The sequence below is a fragment of the Histomonas meleagridis genome (genome assembly GCF_020186115.1).
Source record: "Histomonas meleagridis strain 2922-C6/04-10x chromosome Unknown contig_6, whole genome shotgun sequence".
NCBI lineage: Eukaryota > Parabasalia > Tritrichomonadida > Dientamoebidae > Histomonas > Histomonas meleagridis.
Genome location: NW_027150902.1, coordinates 877,215 through 898,225, shown reverse-complemented (window position 1 = coordinate 898,225; position 21,011 = coordinate 877,215). Strand labels below are relative to the sequence as shown.

At 25.5% G+C, this 21,011-nt stretch overlaps 3 protein-coding genes across 3 annotated transcripts; 2 read left to right on the top strand and 1 right to left on the bottom strand.

The window, feature by feature from the left end:
- On the top strand, positions 1 to 327 carry GO595_008121 (leucine-rich repeat protein; the record flags this gene model as incomplete). The annotated part of the gene is made up of 1 exon (XM_067921661.1): positions 1 to 327. One exon carries the CDS (start codon positions 1 to 3, stop codon positions 325 to 327), a length of 327 nt encoding a protein of 108 aa, XP_067771955.1.
- A 13,084-nt stretch (positions 328 to 13,411) lies between these two features.
- Positions 13,412 to 14,017, bottom strand: GO595_008120 (small GTP-binding protein; the record flags this gene model as incomplete). The annotated part of the gene is made up of 1 exon (XM_067921660.1): positions 13,412 to 14,017. The coding sequence occupies one exon, from the start codon at positions 14,015 to 14,017 to the stop codon at positions 13,412 to 13,414; it is 606 nt and encodes a 201-aa protein (XP_067771954.1).
- Positions 14,018 to 16,988: 2,971 nt separating this feature from the next.
- On the top strand, positions 16,989 to 17,330 carry GO595_008119 (alpha/beta hydrolase; the record flags this gene model as incomplete). The annotated part of the gene is made up of 1 exon (XM_067921659.1): positions 16,989 to 17,330. The coding sequence occupies one exon, from the start codon at positions 16,989 to 16,991 to the stop codon at positions 17,328 to 17,330; it is 342 nt and encodes a 113-aa protein (XP_067771953.1).
- Positions 17,331 to 21,011: the final 3,681 nt, after the last annotated feature.

Below are 21,011 nucleotides of genomic sequence, written 5' to 3'. Positions count from 1 at the left end.
ATGACTGATGTTGATTATCAATATAAAGCATATCCATGGCAAGACCCTGAAGATAAGCCACTATATTATCAAAAAGAAGCAACAGACTCTGGTTTAATTGGATCAAATCTTCGGTGGACATTGAAAAATGGGCTTCTTACGATTAAAGGAAATGGACCAATGCGCGATTTTGAAAACGAAACACTCGTTCCATGGAAGAATTTCTTTAATGATATTAATGATCTTAAGATTGAAGGAGGCGTTTTGACTATTGTTGCCAATGCATTTTGTAATGTAAAGAAACTGACATATGAAAATTCCAAAGATAAATTGGAACAGTTCAATTAATTGGAAAAAAGGCATTTTCTGATTATGATAAAACCTTTAAAGACGATGCATTAAGCAAAATTAATGTGTTAAAGTTTTTAGAAGAAGAAATTAAAGCAAATTACGAAACACAAATTTCAAATGCAATCTCACCAAATGAATTAGATGAAATTGTTATAAAAGCTCAAAATGAATCAGATGAAAATGAAAAAACGCAAAAAACTTTATCAAAGAATAAAATTAGTGAATTCAGTTTTCTTGAAAGTGATAAAATTAAAAATTATCAAGAAGAAATTGATAAGGCATTAGATATCGAATCAATTAAAAAAATTGTTGAAAATGCACAATTACAAAATGAAGAATTGAAAGCAAATAAAAAAGAATTAACAAAAGAAGAAATTGAAAAATTGGAATTTTTGGGTGATTCACAACAAGAATACATTGGAAAATTAGAAAGTGCTAAAACAGAAGAAGAATTTAACCAAATATTAGAAGAAGCAAAAGCAAAAAATGAGGAATTAAAGTCAAATGCAAATGGAAATGACGCCAATAAAGGTAATACGAACACTACTGCTGTGGTGATAGCTGTTCCTATTGCTGTAGTGGTAATTGCTGTTGCTGTCGTTGTCGTTAGAAGAAAGAAACAAGCAAACAATAAAATTTATGATAAATCGCCTGAATTTGCCCAAATTAATAGTAAAACCCATATTAATTAAAATAGATTTATATAATTTTAACTTTATTCAACTATAACATATGTGTTTTCCATTTCGAACTCCGTGAACATATCTTGTGTTTCAGCACTTATCAACTCCTGATCTTCATAAGATATCATTGGACATTCGCTTGTGAATTCCTTCTCGAACTGCGAAGTGTCTGTCACATCGCTTAGTTTTGGCTTCCATTGCATTGGTATTTTCTTCAGTAATAAATCATTCCAATCAATGCTTGCGAAGAATGGATGCTTTTTCAGGTCTTCAACTTATTATTATTAGATATAATTTATCTTATTTTAACTTTAATAAATACCGAATGTTAAAAAAAAAATATATTTGAAAAAACATGAATAAAATTATAAAAGGAGAAAGAAAAAAAAATTAAGATAGACAAATGAAGCCAGTGTCTAAAATCATTTATCCTAAAATAATATTTATGAAATATATTTGTTGTAATTCATCTATTAAACAAGACGATCAAAAATTTTGGCAAAAAAAGTGGACAATTTCTGCTTTGTCAACTGGAACAACATGAAGACATATTTGATATTCTGTAGTAAGTTTGTATGCTGGCAGTTGCCTAAAAATTTATATTTAAATTTAACACCCGAAGTTGTTTATATATTTTGATTTCCAATGAAAAACTATTGAATTACCTCTGTATTTATCAACAAAATTAATATGAAATAATTTAATTTTTGTTTAACCGATTGATTTTGTTTTATTTTTTTTTTATTTTGGGTTTATGATTTCGGTCACTGACTCTAAACCTTAAACAAGTTGTGAACCCTCAAAATATATCTTTAAGTTATCGAAAGATATTTTGTCCAACCACATTTAATATGACTAAAAAAGCATTTTTTATTTATCAGTATTCCTGATAAGGATTTTGTTGTTCTGCCTGAGATACGTATGTTTGGTATGCTTGATAAGGCTGTGTGTATCTGTACTCCACGTTTGCGTATGCATCATTTCTTAGCTCGACAGAACTATCCAATCCTTCGTATGCTTCGTTGTTCTTATAATTTCTTCTTCTCTTGATGTAGACCACAGTGACTACGACGCCCACTATAACTACAATTATACAAGCAGCAACAATACCAAATATTGTACCAACTCCAATTGTGGTATCTTTTTCACTTATTCTTCTTACTTTTCGATTACTTATATAATCACCAACGAAATCATCAGGAACAATAATATAATCAGCTGGCACATAAAGGAATACATCATCATCACATTTAGGAGGATAAGTACCATTAAAGAATATATAAGTTAATGAAGAACATAACTTAAATGCGTATTCATAAATATATTGTATTGTATCATAAATTATTAACTTTTCTAAATCCGATGCAAGAAATGCGGAGTTTCCAATTGTTTTTACTGATTTAGGTACTGTTAATTCTTTAATTCCTGAATAAGCGAAAGCAAAATCTCCAATGACTTCAAGAGAGCTACCAAATGTAATAATATTTAATGAATTACATAAATAGAATCCATATTCTCCAATTGTCTTAAGTGAATCACCAAATTTAATACTTTGCAATTTTTTACAATAATAAAATGCATTATCACTAATTGTTTCGACATTATTAAAGTTAATGTATCTTAATGAAACGCAATTTCGGAATGCTGAACTATTGATAAATGTGACTGATTCTGGGAAATCAAATGATTTTAAGTTTGAACAATAAGCAAATGAATTATTTCCAATCTTTGTGATTCCTTTTGGTATTGTTACTTCCTCTAAATAATACCAATTACAAAATGCTTTATATCCAATTTCTTTAACACATTCTCCTAAATGAACATAACTACATTGATAACTTTGTATTTCAATTCTATCAAATGTATATTCAGTAATTACTGTGAAATAACTTCCATCAAAATCTCGTAAATTATTACAATTATAAAATGATAATGTACCAAATTGTTCAATCGAATTTGGTATTGTAATACTTTTCAATGAATCGCAATCATAAAATGCAAATGAACCTAATGATTTAAGTGAATTTGGTAATGTAATATTTTCTAATGAATCACATTGACAAAATGCATAATCACCAATTGATAGTGTTGAATTACCAAATGTAATACTTTCTAATGATTTACAATAACGAAATGTTTCATATTTAATCTCTGTAAGGGAATTTGGTATTGTAATACTTCTTAATGAAATACAATAAACAAACGTTTGCTCTCCTATTGATTTAATTGATTCACTTAATTTAATATTAGTTAATGCGATACAAGCATAAAATGCTCCGTCTTCAATAACTGTGACTGAATCAGGAATTATAATGTTATTTAATGAAATACAATTATAGAATGCAATCATTCCTATTGTTGCAATTGATTTACCAAATTCAACTTTAGTTAATTTTCCACAATCATAAAATGTACCTATTTCAATAGATGTAACTAAATCAGGAATTATAATGTTTTGTAATGAAGTACATTTATAAAATGCACAAATTCCAATTGTTTTAACTGAATTGCTCATTATAACATTTATTAATGAAACACTATTTTGAAATGCTGAATTACCAATAGTTGTTACTGAATTACCAATTGTAATACTTGTTAATTTAGTTTTATAAAATGCTAAGTTTTTAATTGTTTCAATTGTATCTGGTACTATATATGAACCTGTTTTAGCTGGTGGATAACAAATAATTTCTTTAAGATTTAAATCATAAAGAACTCCATCATCATTATAATTCTTATAATGTGTATTATTTGGTGATACATTAATAGATAATAAATTAGTACAACCTGAAAATACTTCATTACCGATTAATTCAACTGATTCTGGAATTAATATTGTTCTTAATCCTGTTTGACCAAATGATAATGCACTAATTGTTATTAATGATTTTGGTAATGTTATAGTTGTTAAATTATAACATAAATTAAATGCTTGATTAAGAATTAATGTAATTGATTCAGGAATTGTAATTTTAGTTAATGAAATACATGAGTAAAATGTTCGATAACCAATTGTAGTTATAGTATTTGGTAAATTAACATTATCTAATTCAACGCAATTTTCAAATGTATTATTACCAAGTTCAATAAGTGAATTACCGAAAGTAATACTTTGTAATTTATCACATTTTAGAAATGCAGAATTTCCAATTGTTTTAACAGAATCACTAATTACAACATTATTTAAATTCTTACATTCACTAAATGCAGAAATACCAATTGTTGTGACTGAATTACCAATTGTAATTTTAGTTAAATATTTACATGAACTAAATGCATTATTTCCAATTGATATAACATTATCAGGTATTATAATAGTCTTCAAATATGTACAATTAGAAAATGCTGAAGCTTTAATTGTCTTAAGATTATTTGATAATTTTATTTCAGTAATTTTAGATGAACAAAATGAAGAAACGCCAATCGTTTCTACTAAATCACTCATTGTGATAGTTTCTAATTTATAACAGTCATAAAACACAGAAGATTTAATTTCTTTAACATTATCAGGAATTTTAATATTCTTTAAACTTGAACAATATTCAAATGCAGAGTTTCCAATTTCAATAACTGAATTACCAATTGTTACATTATTTAAATTATAACAATTACAAAATGAATAATTTCCAATTGTTGTAACTGAATCACCAATAATTAAATCTTTAATATTATGACAATTACGAAATGCACTATCACCAATTACTTCAACAGAATTTGGAATTATTAATTTAGTCAAAAATGTACAATCAGGAAATGCACATTCAGAAATTATTTTAACTGAGTTAGAAATTGTTAATGTTTTTATTCTTTTACAACTACCAAATGCAAAAACAGGAATTACTGTTATTGAAGAAGGAATTGTAACATAACTTAAAACAGTACAATTATAAAATGAATATTCTCCAAATTGTTTAATTGAATTACTGAAATAAATAGTCTTTGATTTACTACAACAAGAAAATGCATAATTATCAATTATTGTAACTGGATTAGGAACATTATAAGAAGTTCCTTTAGCTATTGGGAAACAAATAATTTTATTAATTTCATAATCATAAAGAACTCCATCGCCAACATAATTAGCATAATATTTATTTGTTTGTGCAACATCAATAGTTTTTAATGAGAAACAATATCGAAATACATATTCACCAATTGTTTTAACTGTTTCTGGTATTTTAATACTTTTTAATGAATCGCAATATTCAAATGCATTTTTACCAATTGTTTCAATCGAATTACCGAATGTAACTGAATATAAATTAGAACAATGACTAAATGCATAAGGTTCAATTGTAATAAGTGAATTTGAAAGAGTTAAATATTTTATTTTAGCATTATAAAATGCATAACTTTTAATTGTTTCTGTGGTATCTGCTATTGATACTGTCCCAACTCGTGCTGGTGGAAATTGAATTAATTCTTTAAAGTTATAATCATAAAGAATAACTCCATTTTCTACCTTTCGGAAATATTTGTTTTCTTCAGAGACTATAATCGATTGTAATTTAACACAGCCTTCAAATACTTTTTCTTGGATTTCTGAAACTGTTTTACCAATTATAATTTTTGTGATTTTACTACAGCCATAAAATGCTTCACGACAAATTGTTGTAATTGGTTCAGTAATATTAACTATCTTTAATCGAATACAATCTGCAAAAGCTGATTCAGAAATAGAATTAAGTGAATTACCAAATGTAATACTATTTAAGTATTGACAATTACGAAACACATTAGGGCCAATCGATTTAACTGTGTTTGGAAGTGTAATTTCAAATAATGATTTACAATCGAGAAATGCAGATGCACCAATGGAAATTATTGATTCACTAAACTCAAGATTTCGTAAATAAAGACAGTGTTCAAAGACTGAGTCCCCAATAGTTACGACTGAATTTGGAATTGTTACATTTTCCAAATTATAACATCTTTGAAATGTATAATTTTCAAGTGTTTTAATCCCATATGGCAGAGTAATGACATCAATTAGACATGATGAAAATGCTGAAATTCCAATTGTAGTTACTGCTCTTGGAATTTCAAAATTTTTTAAACTCGTACCTGAAAATGCATAATCACCAATTGTTGTTATGGGACCCAAGATCTCAACACTTGTTAAGCCACTTTCATAAAATGCTGAATTGGGAATTACAGTGATTGATTTTGGAATTGTGATGCTCTTTAATGAGGAACACTTACAAAATACATATTCACCAATTGATGTAACCGAGTCGGGTATTGTAAGCTTCTCTAAAGAAGAACACCCATAAAATGCATTGTTTCCAATTGATGTAATTGAACCTTCTATATAAAAAGAGGTAAGAGACTGCCACTCATAAAATGCATCAGACTTAATTTCTTGAATATCTTGTTCCATGGTAATGCAATTATATCCAGCATTATCAAAATCTACTCTACTAATTGTTTTGCTTTTACTAATAGAATAACATTTTTCATTAAAATTAACTGCTGCGTCTTGGCTTAAAGAATTTATTCCAACCAGTAAGAACAGAAGCATTGGAAACAAATTAGATCTGATTGAGGGGTTAACCCTGCATTCAATTTGTTGATTAGACGGTTGTTTGCATTCAATTTTTTAACTAAACGGTTATTTTTACATCGCCGACATTATAACTATGACGAAAATTTTAATAATATTACCACAAAATAAATCATAAACAATTTAATAATAAAATGGCCTAAAAAAATGAATTTCTTACAAAACAGAAATTACTATCGTACATTAGCACAAAATTTTACAAAGAAGTAACCAAAGGATGGCTTGCTGGATTCTTTGAAAATCGGTTTTGCAAAAGCAATTCCTCGAGAAAACACAAAATTAAGTGTACAAAGAGAATTTGGGGATGCCGAGCGTGGCTTCCCCAATTCAGAGGAAACCTCTCAATTTTTCAATTAATTCAATTTTCAATAAACGATAACTATGAATTTTGAATATATCTGAAATTTCTTAATGTTATGACAAGATAAATTGAATGAATTCATTTTTCAATCAACGATACCTATCGTTTTATTCTTGAATCATTTGTATTTTGTTTTAAAATGTGACTTTATTCATAATAAGCATGATATACACGTTAGCAACATACTAACAATGAAAAAACATTTTTATACATGAAATATATGATATGCACACATGAAATATATGATGTGCACACATAAAATATATGATATGCACATATTAACAATGAAATATCATAATCATACAGATAATATGATGGAATAAAAACATAATTAAAATGTGATATCAATCATTGAATATATTGAATTCGAATTGAATTTTTCAATCAAGATCATTCAATTATTTGTGAGTAACCGTCACATATAATTTTCTATTTCGAATTTATGTTTTGTAGCTATAGGATAAATAACATACTCCGATTTTGATATATTCTAATCTATTAGTAGAATATGATATATTTACTATGTTTTCAACTTGAAAGAATAAACTATGTATCAAAATCGATTTATCTGTTGAATTTCTGAAACTATATAATTATCTCAAAAATTGTGTCTAAACGTCATGCATTTGCAAATATTTGTATGTTAACGTCTCTTTTCGCATTTAAAGTAGAAATATTGAAAGAAATTGTTAGATACTTAATTTTGCGTTTAACGTATATAGTTCAATATCATTTTATCAATGATGAATATTTATATCGGAAGCTTGGACTTCAACGAAATATTGCGACTTATTCACAACAATGTCCCTGCTATTGAAATCGCCATTCACTATGGTATTGTTCAAAATTCAAATATGCTCAGAATGTGCCCAAAATGTAACAGTTTTATGACATTTTATCCACATGAAATATTCTACCGATGTCGGAATCGAAAATGCGATTGTCATCTTTCTATTTGGCATCCTCTCCCCAGAAACAATGGAAAAATTAATGACAGTGAGTTCTACCTTGTTTATGCATGCTTCTGTATGGATTATCCAATTCATATAGCTGCATCAATAATAATAGGGATTAGTGATGATGCATGTTCGCATTATTATCAGAAGTTCAGAGAACAAGCAGTACTAAAAATCATTTATGAAATGAGTAATTTCCCCCTTGGCTCAATTGTTCAAGTTGATGAATCTCTTTTCACCAAAAGAAAAGATAACAAAGGGAGGAAAGTCTCGCCAATATGGGTTTTTGGAGCATGCGAAGCTATTAAAGGAGGTAAATGCTACTTTACCATTGTTCCTGAAAGAGATATACAAAATCTAGAAAGATGTATAGGACAATGGGTAAACGTAGGCTCGACAGTGATTTCTGATCAATGGGGAGGTTATATTGATTTACAAAGAAAAAAATATTTCCATTTCACTGTAAATCATAGTAAGAATTTTGTTGATCCAATTACCAAAGTTCATACTTAAAGGATTGAATCAATGTGGAGTGCTGTAAAGCAATGGAAAAGAATTCATAAGTACAAAGATCGTATTTATTTAGAAGATTACATTAATGAATTTTGCTACCGCTATAATCACAAAAGTGATTTACTTACTTCCATATGAAATTTATATCATCAAAAATAACATAATTAAATATCATTTTAATGATAAATAATTGTAATGATATGGATTTGATATTAATATTTAAGATGTTGATTATTTCATGTGTGCACATCATATATTTCATGTGTGCATATCATATATTTCATGTGTGCACATCATATATTTCATGTGTGCATATCATATATTTCATGTGTGCATATCATATATTTCATGTATAAAAATGTTTTTTCATTGTTAGTATGTTGCTAACGTGTATATCATGCTTATTATGAATAAAGTCACATTTTAAAACAAAATACAAATGATTCAAGAATAAAACGATAGGTATCGTTGATTGAAAAATGAATTCATTCAATTTATCTTGTCATAACATTAAGAAATTTCAGATATATTCAAAATTCATAGTTATCGTTTATTGAAAATTGAATTAATTGAAAAATTGAGAGGTTTCCTCTGAATTGGGGAAGCCACGCTCGGCATCCCCGAGAATTTTTGGATGAACATATAGAAATAATAACTGTGTAATCATAATATATAAAAGTTAGAAAATGAAAAGTGACATTATTAATATAATAGTAGTTCAAACTCGACTTGCTATTTCCACCCATCGTATATAGCAATCATCCTATGATCTTGATATTATTTATATACAATATATATTAATAGTTTCATCTATGATTAATATAAATCTGAGGATAATATCATGATTAGCACGAGATAAATTTATTTTTTTATTCCAAAAAGTGACAATGATCGACTTTTGCATGGTTTATACCAAACGATAGCAACAACGATAAGTGACGATAGGAGCGAATTTGAACGATAATAAATACAGTTAGGAATTTAAACGTGTCCCAGGAATCAAAGTGGTCCCATACGTTAAAATACGTTAATAAATAATCTTTAATAAAACCTCATTTTTCTCAATGTCAACATTGGTATTTCTCAAAGATTTACTCGATCATTATTAAGGAATCCAGACTTTATGAACTTAGAATATAAAAATCATCAGCTTTGTATTCTCTACAAATATGCATCTGAATTCGATGATGTTACTTTCACTATTAATCAACTAGCATTCGTCTTTAATATGTGCCGTAAAACGGTATCTAGAAGTATTTCAAACGGCCCACAAGATCCGAAATCTTTAGGTCGACATAGAGCATTAGATGAAGATAAAGAAGAAATAATTGTTCAAGCAATTATTAATTCATCTAATAAAACTCATGCAATGACCCAAAGGCAGTTATTATCTATTATCAAAAAAAATATGATTAATCTTTAACATAGGGATGGATAAATCAATTTTATCTTAGAAATATAGATAAAATTAAAAAATGTAAATCACTTCCTCAAGAAGACACAAGAATGACAGTTCCTAGAGAGCATTTAAGAGAACACTTCCAAAACATGCATAAACATGTGGATGGAAGGTTAACAGAATTAGTTTTTATTTCAGATGAAGTAGGAACTTCATCTTGGGAAGATCGAAAATCGACAAAAGTTTTCGTTGATGCTAAAATTAACTCAAACAATGTTCATCAATCTTCAACAAGAAAAGTAACTCATATGACACTCCTTACATGTGTTTCAGCAGCAGGTGATGCTCTTACTTCCATGTTAATAACCAAACACTTATATAGTGATGATTTATGAATAAACGGTTTACGACAAAATGAAAATGTAATGATTCGTATTCGAAATCCACCTTACGTTGATTCTGAGTTATTTAATGAATATATTAACGATGTATTGATTCCATATGTCAAATGTGTAAGAGAAAAATATGAAGTTGATAAGTATGAAGCAATTTTATTAATGGATTCATTTGGTGCGCATTGTAACGTTGATGTTTAGAAAGTTCTAGGAGAAAATGAAGTAATTGTTATATGTTTTCATTTTCATACCACAAACATTTTTCAAGCCCTTGATTTGTCATTATTTGGCGTTTTTAAAAAGATCAAAAATATTGTTGAAGATGAAGAAAGCCAAAAAATGGTAGAAAATGCAATTATTGTCATATTAAAGGCATACGAGCAGAACACAACACCATCTAACATTCGTGGGGTTTTCAGAAGGGCAGGAATAAGTACTAAAACTGTTGCTGGTGAGAGAGTTGTTGAATTTGTTGCCCAAGAGCTGGTTTCGAATCCGGGATTTCATGGACTTTGAAATTTTAATATAAAAATCGATGAAGTCAAAAAAAAGGCAACACAAATTCGGCATCGTGAATTCTAAATACAATTTACCTGGTTGTACTTTAATTAGCAACGAAACTCCAAAATATGGAGATGAAGATGGAATAAATAAACTTTTGCAACAAAAATTAAATTGCATATTTTTACTCATTTATATGAGATATTATAGTTTAAATATATATTTATACTTAAAAGAATAATTTAAATCATTTGTATAAATATTAATTATTAAAACCAATAAATAAATGAGATATTTATGTTTGTTTCAAATTTTTGTCAGGAATTTCTGGATCTAAGTGAAAACGTATGGGACGACTTTAATTCATGGGACACGTTTAAATCCCTAACTGTATTATCAAAATTTTACTATTTCCTCGAAAAGATACGTTATTTATTTACATCATTGTAATATGTCAACAGCCAAATTAAATGATTCTCGGGTTGTTAAGAAACAAAAATTTTATATTTATTTCATAGAATCGTGATTTGTTATTCATTCCGAATAATTATATGAAATCTTGATTTTCTTGAATTTATGAATTTATTGAAAAAAATGAATGATGTGATAATTTTCGTAATACCTTAATGAAGTACGAATTTAACCTGATTAATAGTTTATAATCAATAAAATAGTTTCTGTATGAGTCCATTCTTGAGATATCTTGGTACAAACTAAATATTTTTTTCTGAACAAAACGATTCTTGATCATTGAATTTCTTTGATGATTTTTTTTTATTTATTTTTATTTTTGTATTTTAGCAAAATGTTCAATTTTATTGAATAAATATCTATACAAATGCAATTTGCAAATTATCTTAAAAAAAACTGAATTGAGATACATTTATCGATTCCTTTTATCTCATATTACTCGTGTGCTTTCAAATTTCAAATATATTACATTTTTCAATTTATTGTACATTTTATGTAATGATGTTGATTTCTCTATTTTTCCGAATATGATTCAATACCACGGTTTCTTGAGCAAGCTTTATTCTAAAATTGTCTTTGAGCACGATACGAGCTGATTGAGTGATTTTTATTCGTTCACTAATTCAAATTTGACTTCGAACCGCTTGAACATGTAAAATGATATTAATGATCTATAATCGGATTATAATCGTATATAGCGATCATCCTACGATCTTGATGTATTTATAAATACATGGTGCATTTATGATTAATAAAAAACTAAGAATAATATCTTGATCTATTAAGTAATTAAAAACTCAGAAATTATTTGGGTAATGATGAAATATTACTTATTTTATTTGATTATATATAATCTTGATATTAAATTCTTTTCAGATCTATCGAAAATATTAATAAGCTCAAAAAATTTCAAATGTATTGATGGCATATTAATGTAATTGTCGTATATAAGTTATTTTTGATATGTGTGAATGTGTCTTATTTGAAATTTATTTTAATAATTTTATATTTCAAAATAATATTTGGAAATTATTCAAATTATTTAGAACAGCACTTATTTGGGCATCTTGGAATGGTTATACTAAAATAGTTAAATTACTTCTTGAACAAGAAAAAATTGATATTAATGCTAAAAATATTTATTTGTTATATTTGAAATTTATTTTGATAATTTTATTTTTCAAAATAATATTCGGAAATTATTTAAATTATTTAGGACAGCACTTATTTTAGCATCTGATGAAGGTTATACAGAAATAGTTAAATTACTTCTTGAACAAGAGAATATTGATATCAATGCTAAAGATATTTTATTGTTTTATTTAAAATATTTTGAAATAATATGAAATTTCATATAAACATTCGGAATTACTTATAAACATATAAAACAGCGCTTATGATAGCATCAGAAAAGAAAAATGCAGAAATTATTCGATTATTTGCAGACAAAATTCAACATCATAAATGTGACGACATAATAAAATTAAAAGATTCTCAAAAATAAAAGAGTTAATATTTAAATATTGAAATAAACATTTCCTAAATTCAGTTTGTTTTCATATATTATTATTAACGCATTTCATCTGATTAATATTATTATTATATGAATCAAAATTTGATAAATATAATATTTTATATCATATTTCATTGTATGATTTTCATATAATTTGATGATAATTTTTGTGAAAAAAATGATGAAAAATTCATAACAACAAAAAATTAAATAGTATTCATAGTATTATTTACTCTTAATATTTAATGGAAATCTATTGAGTACACCTTATTATTTTTAGTCCCATAATACAAAATATTTGTATGGAATCGTACCAGCTACCCTTTTGATCATTGATCACTTTTTTTTCTTTCCGATCAGAGATTTTGAGTAAAATTTTATCGAAAACTACCTAAAAGTGGCATTTTTTACGTGCTTATGATCATTGATCATCCATTTTTTTCACTCGACTTTTTGTAAATTTTACATAACGATAGTAACGATATTGTATAGTTTATGCTTTCAAATTTTTTCTCGATAAGTGACACTTTACGCCAAGTGAAATGGAATTAGAAAAATTGAATGTGATAATTGTCGTTTCGCATTGATCAAAATTGAATGAAAAAAATCAATTCAAAAAATCATCTTGTAAATAATTAATGAAACAAAAAGAAATTATCAATTTTAATCGGGAATACGAAATGTATTAAAAAATTCATGACACGAACGGAATTAGAATCGATGATTTTACTCAATGTTACAGGCTTCTTTTTGTTGTTTCGATTTCGATTTATTTTTCTTTCCTTTTTTGTTTCCATTCCCACCTTTTGTTTCTTTATTTGGATATTTGGCATGAATAGTTTTTTGTATGATATCTTCAAAAGTTTCCCTAACATCGAAACACGTCAAGGAAGAAACTTCATGAAATGATGCTCCAAGTTTTTGTGCAATAGCTTCACCTTCTGATTGGCTGACTGCACGTCTCTCTTCTCCAAAATCACATTTAGTACCACACACAACAAAAGGCACACTGAAATCACCTTTTGCACTCATTATTAAACTGTAAAAATCTTGAACACTTTGAAAAGAATATTGATCATCAATAGCATATAAAAGTAAAAATCCATCGCCTTCCCTTGCAAACGAGGTCCACAGTGGCTTAAAGTCTTCTTGGCCAGGAATGTCGAAAAGTTTTACTTTAATTGTTTGATTTCCAACATTGATCTCCTTTTGATAACAAGTTTTTTGAATTGTTGGGTCATAGTCAGTAATAAAGTAACCTTCTACGTATTGTTTTACCAGTGCAGTTTTCCCAACTGCCCCAAGGCTGAACTCAAAAATGGAAACTTCCATATGAATTTTACAAGAACGATGAATTTTGATTGAAAATTTAATACGCATTGAAAATTGAAAGACTTTAATATATTGAAAACTGCAAAAAACAATGGACTCATATAAACGGGTTTATTCCACTCAAAAATTGTGTAAAATTGACAGGATTGTGGGGTTTCGCAACGTTGCAAAAAAAGATCACGACGAAACTATCGAATTGAAAAATGAATGTTAATACGAACTATTGTGAAACTTAATCACAAAAAAAAAAAAAAAAAAAAAAAAAAAAAAAAAAAAAGAATTATCGATAAAAAATTATTGTTAAGATTTCTTAGATATGAATTTATTCTAAGCAAGCACATAAACAGAAACAAGTAAATCTTCTAAAGTATAGATTTAAAATTTCTAATAAAGATGTTTATATTACATATGATATATTTTCTATTACAAATTATTTTATTTATAGTTGAAGAATATATATTTTAACCTTTTGGATGAAGTTCAAAATATTTTTTATATAATGTTTAAGAATTAACTCTAATATTTTTTTGTTTCTTGAAGCATATGTAAAAACTGTTTGAAATTATTTAAATGATTTTTAAATAGAATTTCAAAATAAAAAATTATTAAAATAAATATTAAATAAAAACGATGGACATCTTTAGCATTGATATTAATTATTTCATGTTCAAGAAGTAATTTTACTATTTTGTCCTCGTTATATGAAGCTGAAAGCATAAGAGCTGTTTGAAATTGTATATATAAATGCCAAATATTATTTTGAATTTATAAATTATTAAAATAAACATCAAATAAAGCAATTGAGAATTTTTAACATTAATATCAATTCCTTTATGTTCAAGAAGTAAATTAGCGATATAAGTATTTTGCGTTGATGCATAGATAAGTGCTGTTTCGCATAATGTAAATAATTTCCAAATATTGTTTTGAAATATAAAATTATAAAAACAAATATTAAATCAAACAAATAAATATTTTTAGCATTAATATCAATTCCTTCATGTTCGAGAAGTATTTTGACTATTTCTGTATGACCTTCTGAAGATGCATTCATAAGTGCTGTCCTAAATAATTTAAATAATTTCCAAATATTATTTTGAAAAATTAAATTATTAAAACAAATATTAAATCAAACAAATAAATATTTTTAGCATTAATATCAATTCCTTCTTGTTCAAGAAGTAATTTAACTATTTTTTTATGACCATTTTCAGTTGCATACATAAGTGCTGTATTAAATAATTTAAATTATTTCCAAATATTATTTTGAAATAAAAAATTATAAAAACAAATATAATTATAATTATAAAAATTAACGATATTAATGAAGCTATTATAAATGAATCAGCACGAAATGGTAATTTATATCTTATTCGACATTTTCTCCTAGACAATCAAATTCCAAAATACATTTTAATTCATTCATCCGAATCAGGAAATTTTGAACTTGTTCAATATATTCTTGAACACGAAAAAGTTGATATCAATATTAAAGACATTTGTTTGTTTGTTTTGATTCTTTATTTTGATCATTTGAAGTTTAAAAATCTTATTTGAAAATTATCTAAATTTTTTAATACAGCACTTCTAATTGCAACTCTTTATAGCCATACAGAAATCGTTAAATTGCTTATTAAGCAAAAATGCATTGATATTAATAAAAAAGATATTTGTTTTTTATATTTTATGCTTCGTTTTAATCATTTGAAGTTCAATAATTGCGTTTGGAAATTGATTAATTAATTTTATACAGCACTCATGTATGCATCTAGAAGTGATAACACAGAAATCCTTAAATTACTTCTTGAACATGATGAAATTGATATTAATGTAAAAAGCATTTATTTATTTTATTTAAAATTTATTTTAATAATTTTATGTTTCAAAATAAGATTTGGAAATCATTTAAAGTATTTGATACAGCACTTATTTTAGCATCTGAATATGACAAAACAGAAATTGTAAAATTACTTCTTGAACAAAAAGGAATTGATATTAATGCTAAAGATATTTATTTGTTTGATTTAATATTTATTTTAATAATTTTGGATTTCAAAATAATATTTGGAAATTATTTCAAATATTTAAAACAGCACTTATGTTAGCATCTCAATTTGGAAAAGCAGAAATAATTAAATTACTTCTAGAACAAGAAGTTATCGGTGTTAATACTAAAAATTGTATTTATTTTAAAAATTTGAAAATACAAAATATTATTTGGGAAATATTTATATTATTTAAATCAGCACTTATAATTGCATCTGATAAAGGTTACACAGAAAAAGTAAAATTACTTCTAGAAAAAGAATAAATTGAAACAAATGTTATTGATATATATTAGTTTTAATTAAAGTATATAATTTAATTAAATTAAATATTTCAAAATAGTATTTGGTAATTATATAAATTATTTGAAACTGCACTAATAAAAGCGTCTGGCCATGGTTATGTTGAAATCATTAAATTATTACTTAACAATGAAAAAATTGATATAAATTTTAAAGATATTTATTTGACTTAATTAGAATAATTTTTAACAATATGAAACTTTAACATAATATTTGGAATTCTAAAAAAAATTTAGAACAGCACTTATTCACGCATCTTTAAATGGTCATGCACAAGTAATACAATTATTTCTTGAACAAAAAGGTATTGATATTAATACTAAAGATTTTTGTATATTGCATATAAAATTTATATAAATAATTTTATATTTCAAATAAGTATATGGAAATTATTTAAATTATTTCAAACAGCATTAATTTTGGCATCTAAAAATGGTTATATAGAAATAGTTAAATTACTTCTTAAACAAGAAGAAATTGATATTAATGGAAAAAATTTTTGTTTCTATGTTTTAAAATCTGATTAAAACATTTCAAAATAATATTCGGAAATTATTTCAATTTTTTATGACAGCACTTATATTAGCATCTTATTATGGTCACAAGGAAATAGTTAAATTACTATGACAAACCCAGATATTCCCAAATATGAACGAGTTGACCCATGTAATTCTCGAGAGCTTGCTAGAGTATGGGGTGCTGCGTGGGCTGGTGGAGAAAATCTTAAGAATTATAAGATAAGTCCAATATATGGTGACTTAAATGGCTTACCACCCATTATACAATATGTAGGAACACGCGATTTGTTATATCCTGATTGTGTATTGTTTCATGAGAAACTCAATAAAAGCAATGTTGACTCGACGTTAATCACTGGAAATGGACTAAATCATGTTTATCCAGTATATCCAATACCAGAAGCACGTGTGGCACTTGAACAGATTGCAAAGGATATTACAAATTAATGTATGACAATATTATTAAATATCATGAATCTCTTCTTTTGTTCGAAAATAATATCTTGTTGTATTTGATTCCAGATATTTTGTTTATGTGATTTGCGTAAAGGAATTTTGTCAAAAAAATTTCAGTGAACGATATAGTATTTTTCATAATTATATGACGGTTTGATCTCAAAATAGAATTTTTGTTATGAATTATTGATTGTAATATCTGTGTGATGATGATGGCAGACAAATTGAATGATCCTTAATTTGTTAAGAAATAAAATCGTAGAATTTATTAACAAAGACGTGGTTTTTTATTTATTCCAAATAATTATATGAAATCTTGATTTTCTTGAAATTAATTTATTTATTAATTCAATGAGGAAATAAATGATATGAATATTTTCGTGATACCTCAATGATGTACTTATTTAACCTGATTAATAATTATTATCAATAAAATAGTTTCTGTGTAAGTACATATAGAAATTATTTATTGTCCTTTATATAATGGAAAAGATATAATATATTTGGCATTGATTTTGATTATTTTTACTGCAAAAAGTAATTTAGCTATGACTGTGACCTTTTTCAGAAGTTATCAAATGTTCTGTCATTGATTATTATGAAAATTTTTAAATATCAAATTTTAAGAATTAATTTAAGTACTATTGTACTCCTGGGATACTTGTTTTGCGATCTATCTTTGTTTCTTTGTATTTAAATCTTAAAGGAATTAAAAAAAACATTCAACTTTGAAAAATGTATTTTTTAGTGCAAAAAGTATATAAATTTTGATAAATTATAGCTTAGCATTTTTTTTTAATAAGGAGGTAAATGTAATTAAATTAATTATGTCAGTATATTTCTTATTGGTTGCAATTGAGAGTGCTGTTTCAAATAATTTAAATAAACGCCAAATATTACTTTGAATTACTAAATTATTATTATAAAGATTAAATAAATAAAATAAATACTTTTTACATCGATATCAATTCCTTTTTTTATCAAGAAGGAATTTAACTATTTCTTTATAGTTAAGTGAAGATGCCCAAATAAGTGCAGTCCAAAATCATTTGAACAATTTCCAAATATTATTTTGAGATATAAAATTATATAAGTAAAAATAATATAAAACAAATAAACATCTTTAACATTAATCTCAATCCCTTCTTGTTCAAGTAGTAATTTAACGATTTCTTTGCAACCTTTGATAGATGCCCATAAGTGCTGTTCGAAATAATTTATATAAGTTCCAAATATTATTTTGAGATACTAATATATTAAAACAATTATTAAAAACAACAAATAAAAATCTTTAAGATTAATATCAATTCCATTTTTTGAAAGAAGTAATTTAACTATTCCTAAGTGACCTCCTTGAGATGCAATTATAAGTGCTGTATAATATGTTTAAAATAATTTCCAAATATTACGTTGAAATATCAAATGATTGAAAGATTTGTTCCTTTGAGTATTGATATCAATTCCTTTTTGTTCAAGAATATATTTCACAAGTTCAATGTTCCCTGATTCTGTTGATGATACCAAAATATCGAATGGAAGTGAATTTTCTTTCTGAAAATGTTGAACAAGATATAAATTACCATTTCTTGCTGCTTCATTAATAATATTTTCATCAATTTTCATTCCTTTCCCTTGTAAATATGTAAAGATGTCATAATTCATATTCTTAACACATAAACATCCCAAATAATTAATATTACAGCTGTTTTCTTCTAAGTTATTTTCATAAATATATTCAAAAATCTCATTTTTATGTAATTTAATCGCTACTTCATATGAACCTTCAAATGATGAATGATATTGTTCACATAAATGAATGATTTCAAGATTTCCACCTGCAACTGCATATTTACCTGTGCATTCGAGATCAGATCCATTCATAAGTAATTATTTAAAACATTGAATTGATCCAAAGAATGCTGCATAATCAATTAATGTAACTTTCTTATGATTAATGAATGAATTTCGTTCATAAAGTGATTTTGGAATTCTTTGATTATAATCAAATCCTTCTTTTGATGATATTTCTTGAAGTTTTTCTATTTCATCTTTTCGAATTATCTTCGCTATTTTGTTTGGATTAATTCCTTCAGTAATTAATTCCTTATGAAGTTCCCATTTATTTTTTGATAATTCTGAATAATTTTCCATGATTTGTTTTAATGAATAATTGTTCTTTTGCTTGTTAATTTCTTCTTGACTCATATAATGAACAAAATATGGATTTACTTTATATATTAATGCGTTAGGTTTAAGAAAGTTTCGTTCAAACATCTTTGAAAGTGGATAATTATTTTCTTGACATTTTGAAAATAAAAGTTGATGTGAAAAAACATCAAATATTTTGGATTGAATTTGTTTAGTTTCTTCAAATAGTTCAATTTCATTTAGAAAACTTAAATAAATATCAAAATCTTTCATTGGATCAAAAAGAAAGAAATATTTAAATTGAATAATAATAACTTGATTAAATGAAAATGGTTATTTATAATCAAAAATAAATAGAATTGATTGTGCAGATTGAGAAACATTTTCTTTATTTAAATTAGATATTATTTGTTGGATTGATTTAATCATTTCCATTTTGTTCATTTTTGGATTTTAATTTTTTATTGTTTACATAAAAGTGGCAAATGAACTTGAATTAAAATTTGACATAACAAACATAGTTAAAATATGAAAAATCAAATTATTAAAAGAATTGTTTTGTTTTGTTTTGATTTTTTTTTATTTATGAAAATGAAAATTAAAATTAATAATATATTTTTTATTCCAAAACATTTATCGTATTATGTATCATATCAATTTCACATTTATATGAATTATTTTCGTTTCCTTCGATTATAATAGAATTTAATTCATTTCAATTAATTCATTGAATGATTTTCAAAATTTTATCGATATTCATATTAGTTTTAGTGTCATTATTAATTATTGATTGTAATATCGGTGTGATGATGTCAGATCAAACCTCCGAATCCTCTCAATCGATTTTTAAAAAGTAAATTTAGAACGATAGAAAGAGATTCCACTTTTTAAGAGAAATTATTATTCTGTCAATTTAATTTTCAATAAAAATATATATGACATATATTTTAAATGAAAATATAAAACGAACAACGGTTTGGCAAAATACAGTCCGATTAAAAAACATTAAAAAAGTGATGTATGTCACAATAATTTATTGAATACTTTATGTATGTGTAAACTATTCTTTGATCAAAAGATTTCAAAATAAAAACTGTATTATTTCAAATAACGTTATTTGAATAATATCTGTGTACATATTTTTTAATGCTACCATATACACTGTTTTACATGTCCATAAGTAATTTCAAATGTTTATGTGAAATATCAAATTATTTATAAATACTTTAAATATAACAAAATAATATTTCTAATATTAATATCGATTTTTTCGCGTTCAAGAAGTAAGCTAACTTTTCCTGTATAATCATTTTCAGATGCCTCGATACGTGCTGTTTTGATAATAAGTCGAGTTTCTGTGAGAGATAATATAAATAATGTAAAAAGTAATGTTAAGCCATATAAAGTAATTAAAGTCAAAGTTTAATATAATTATTTTGTTATTGGGCCAAAAAAATTATGCATCAATCAACGTGAAAGTCATTGTTCATCTATATAATTGATATATCAATAGTTTGATATATA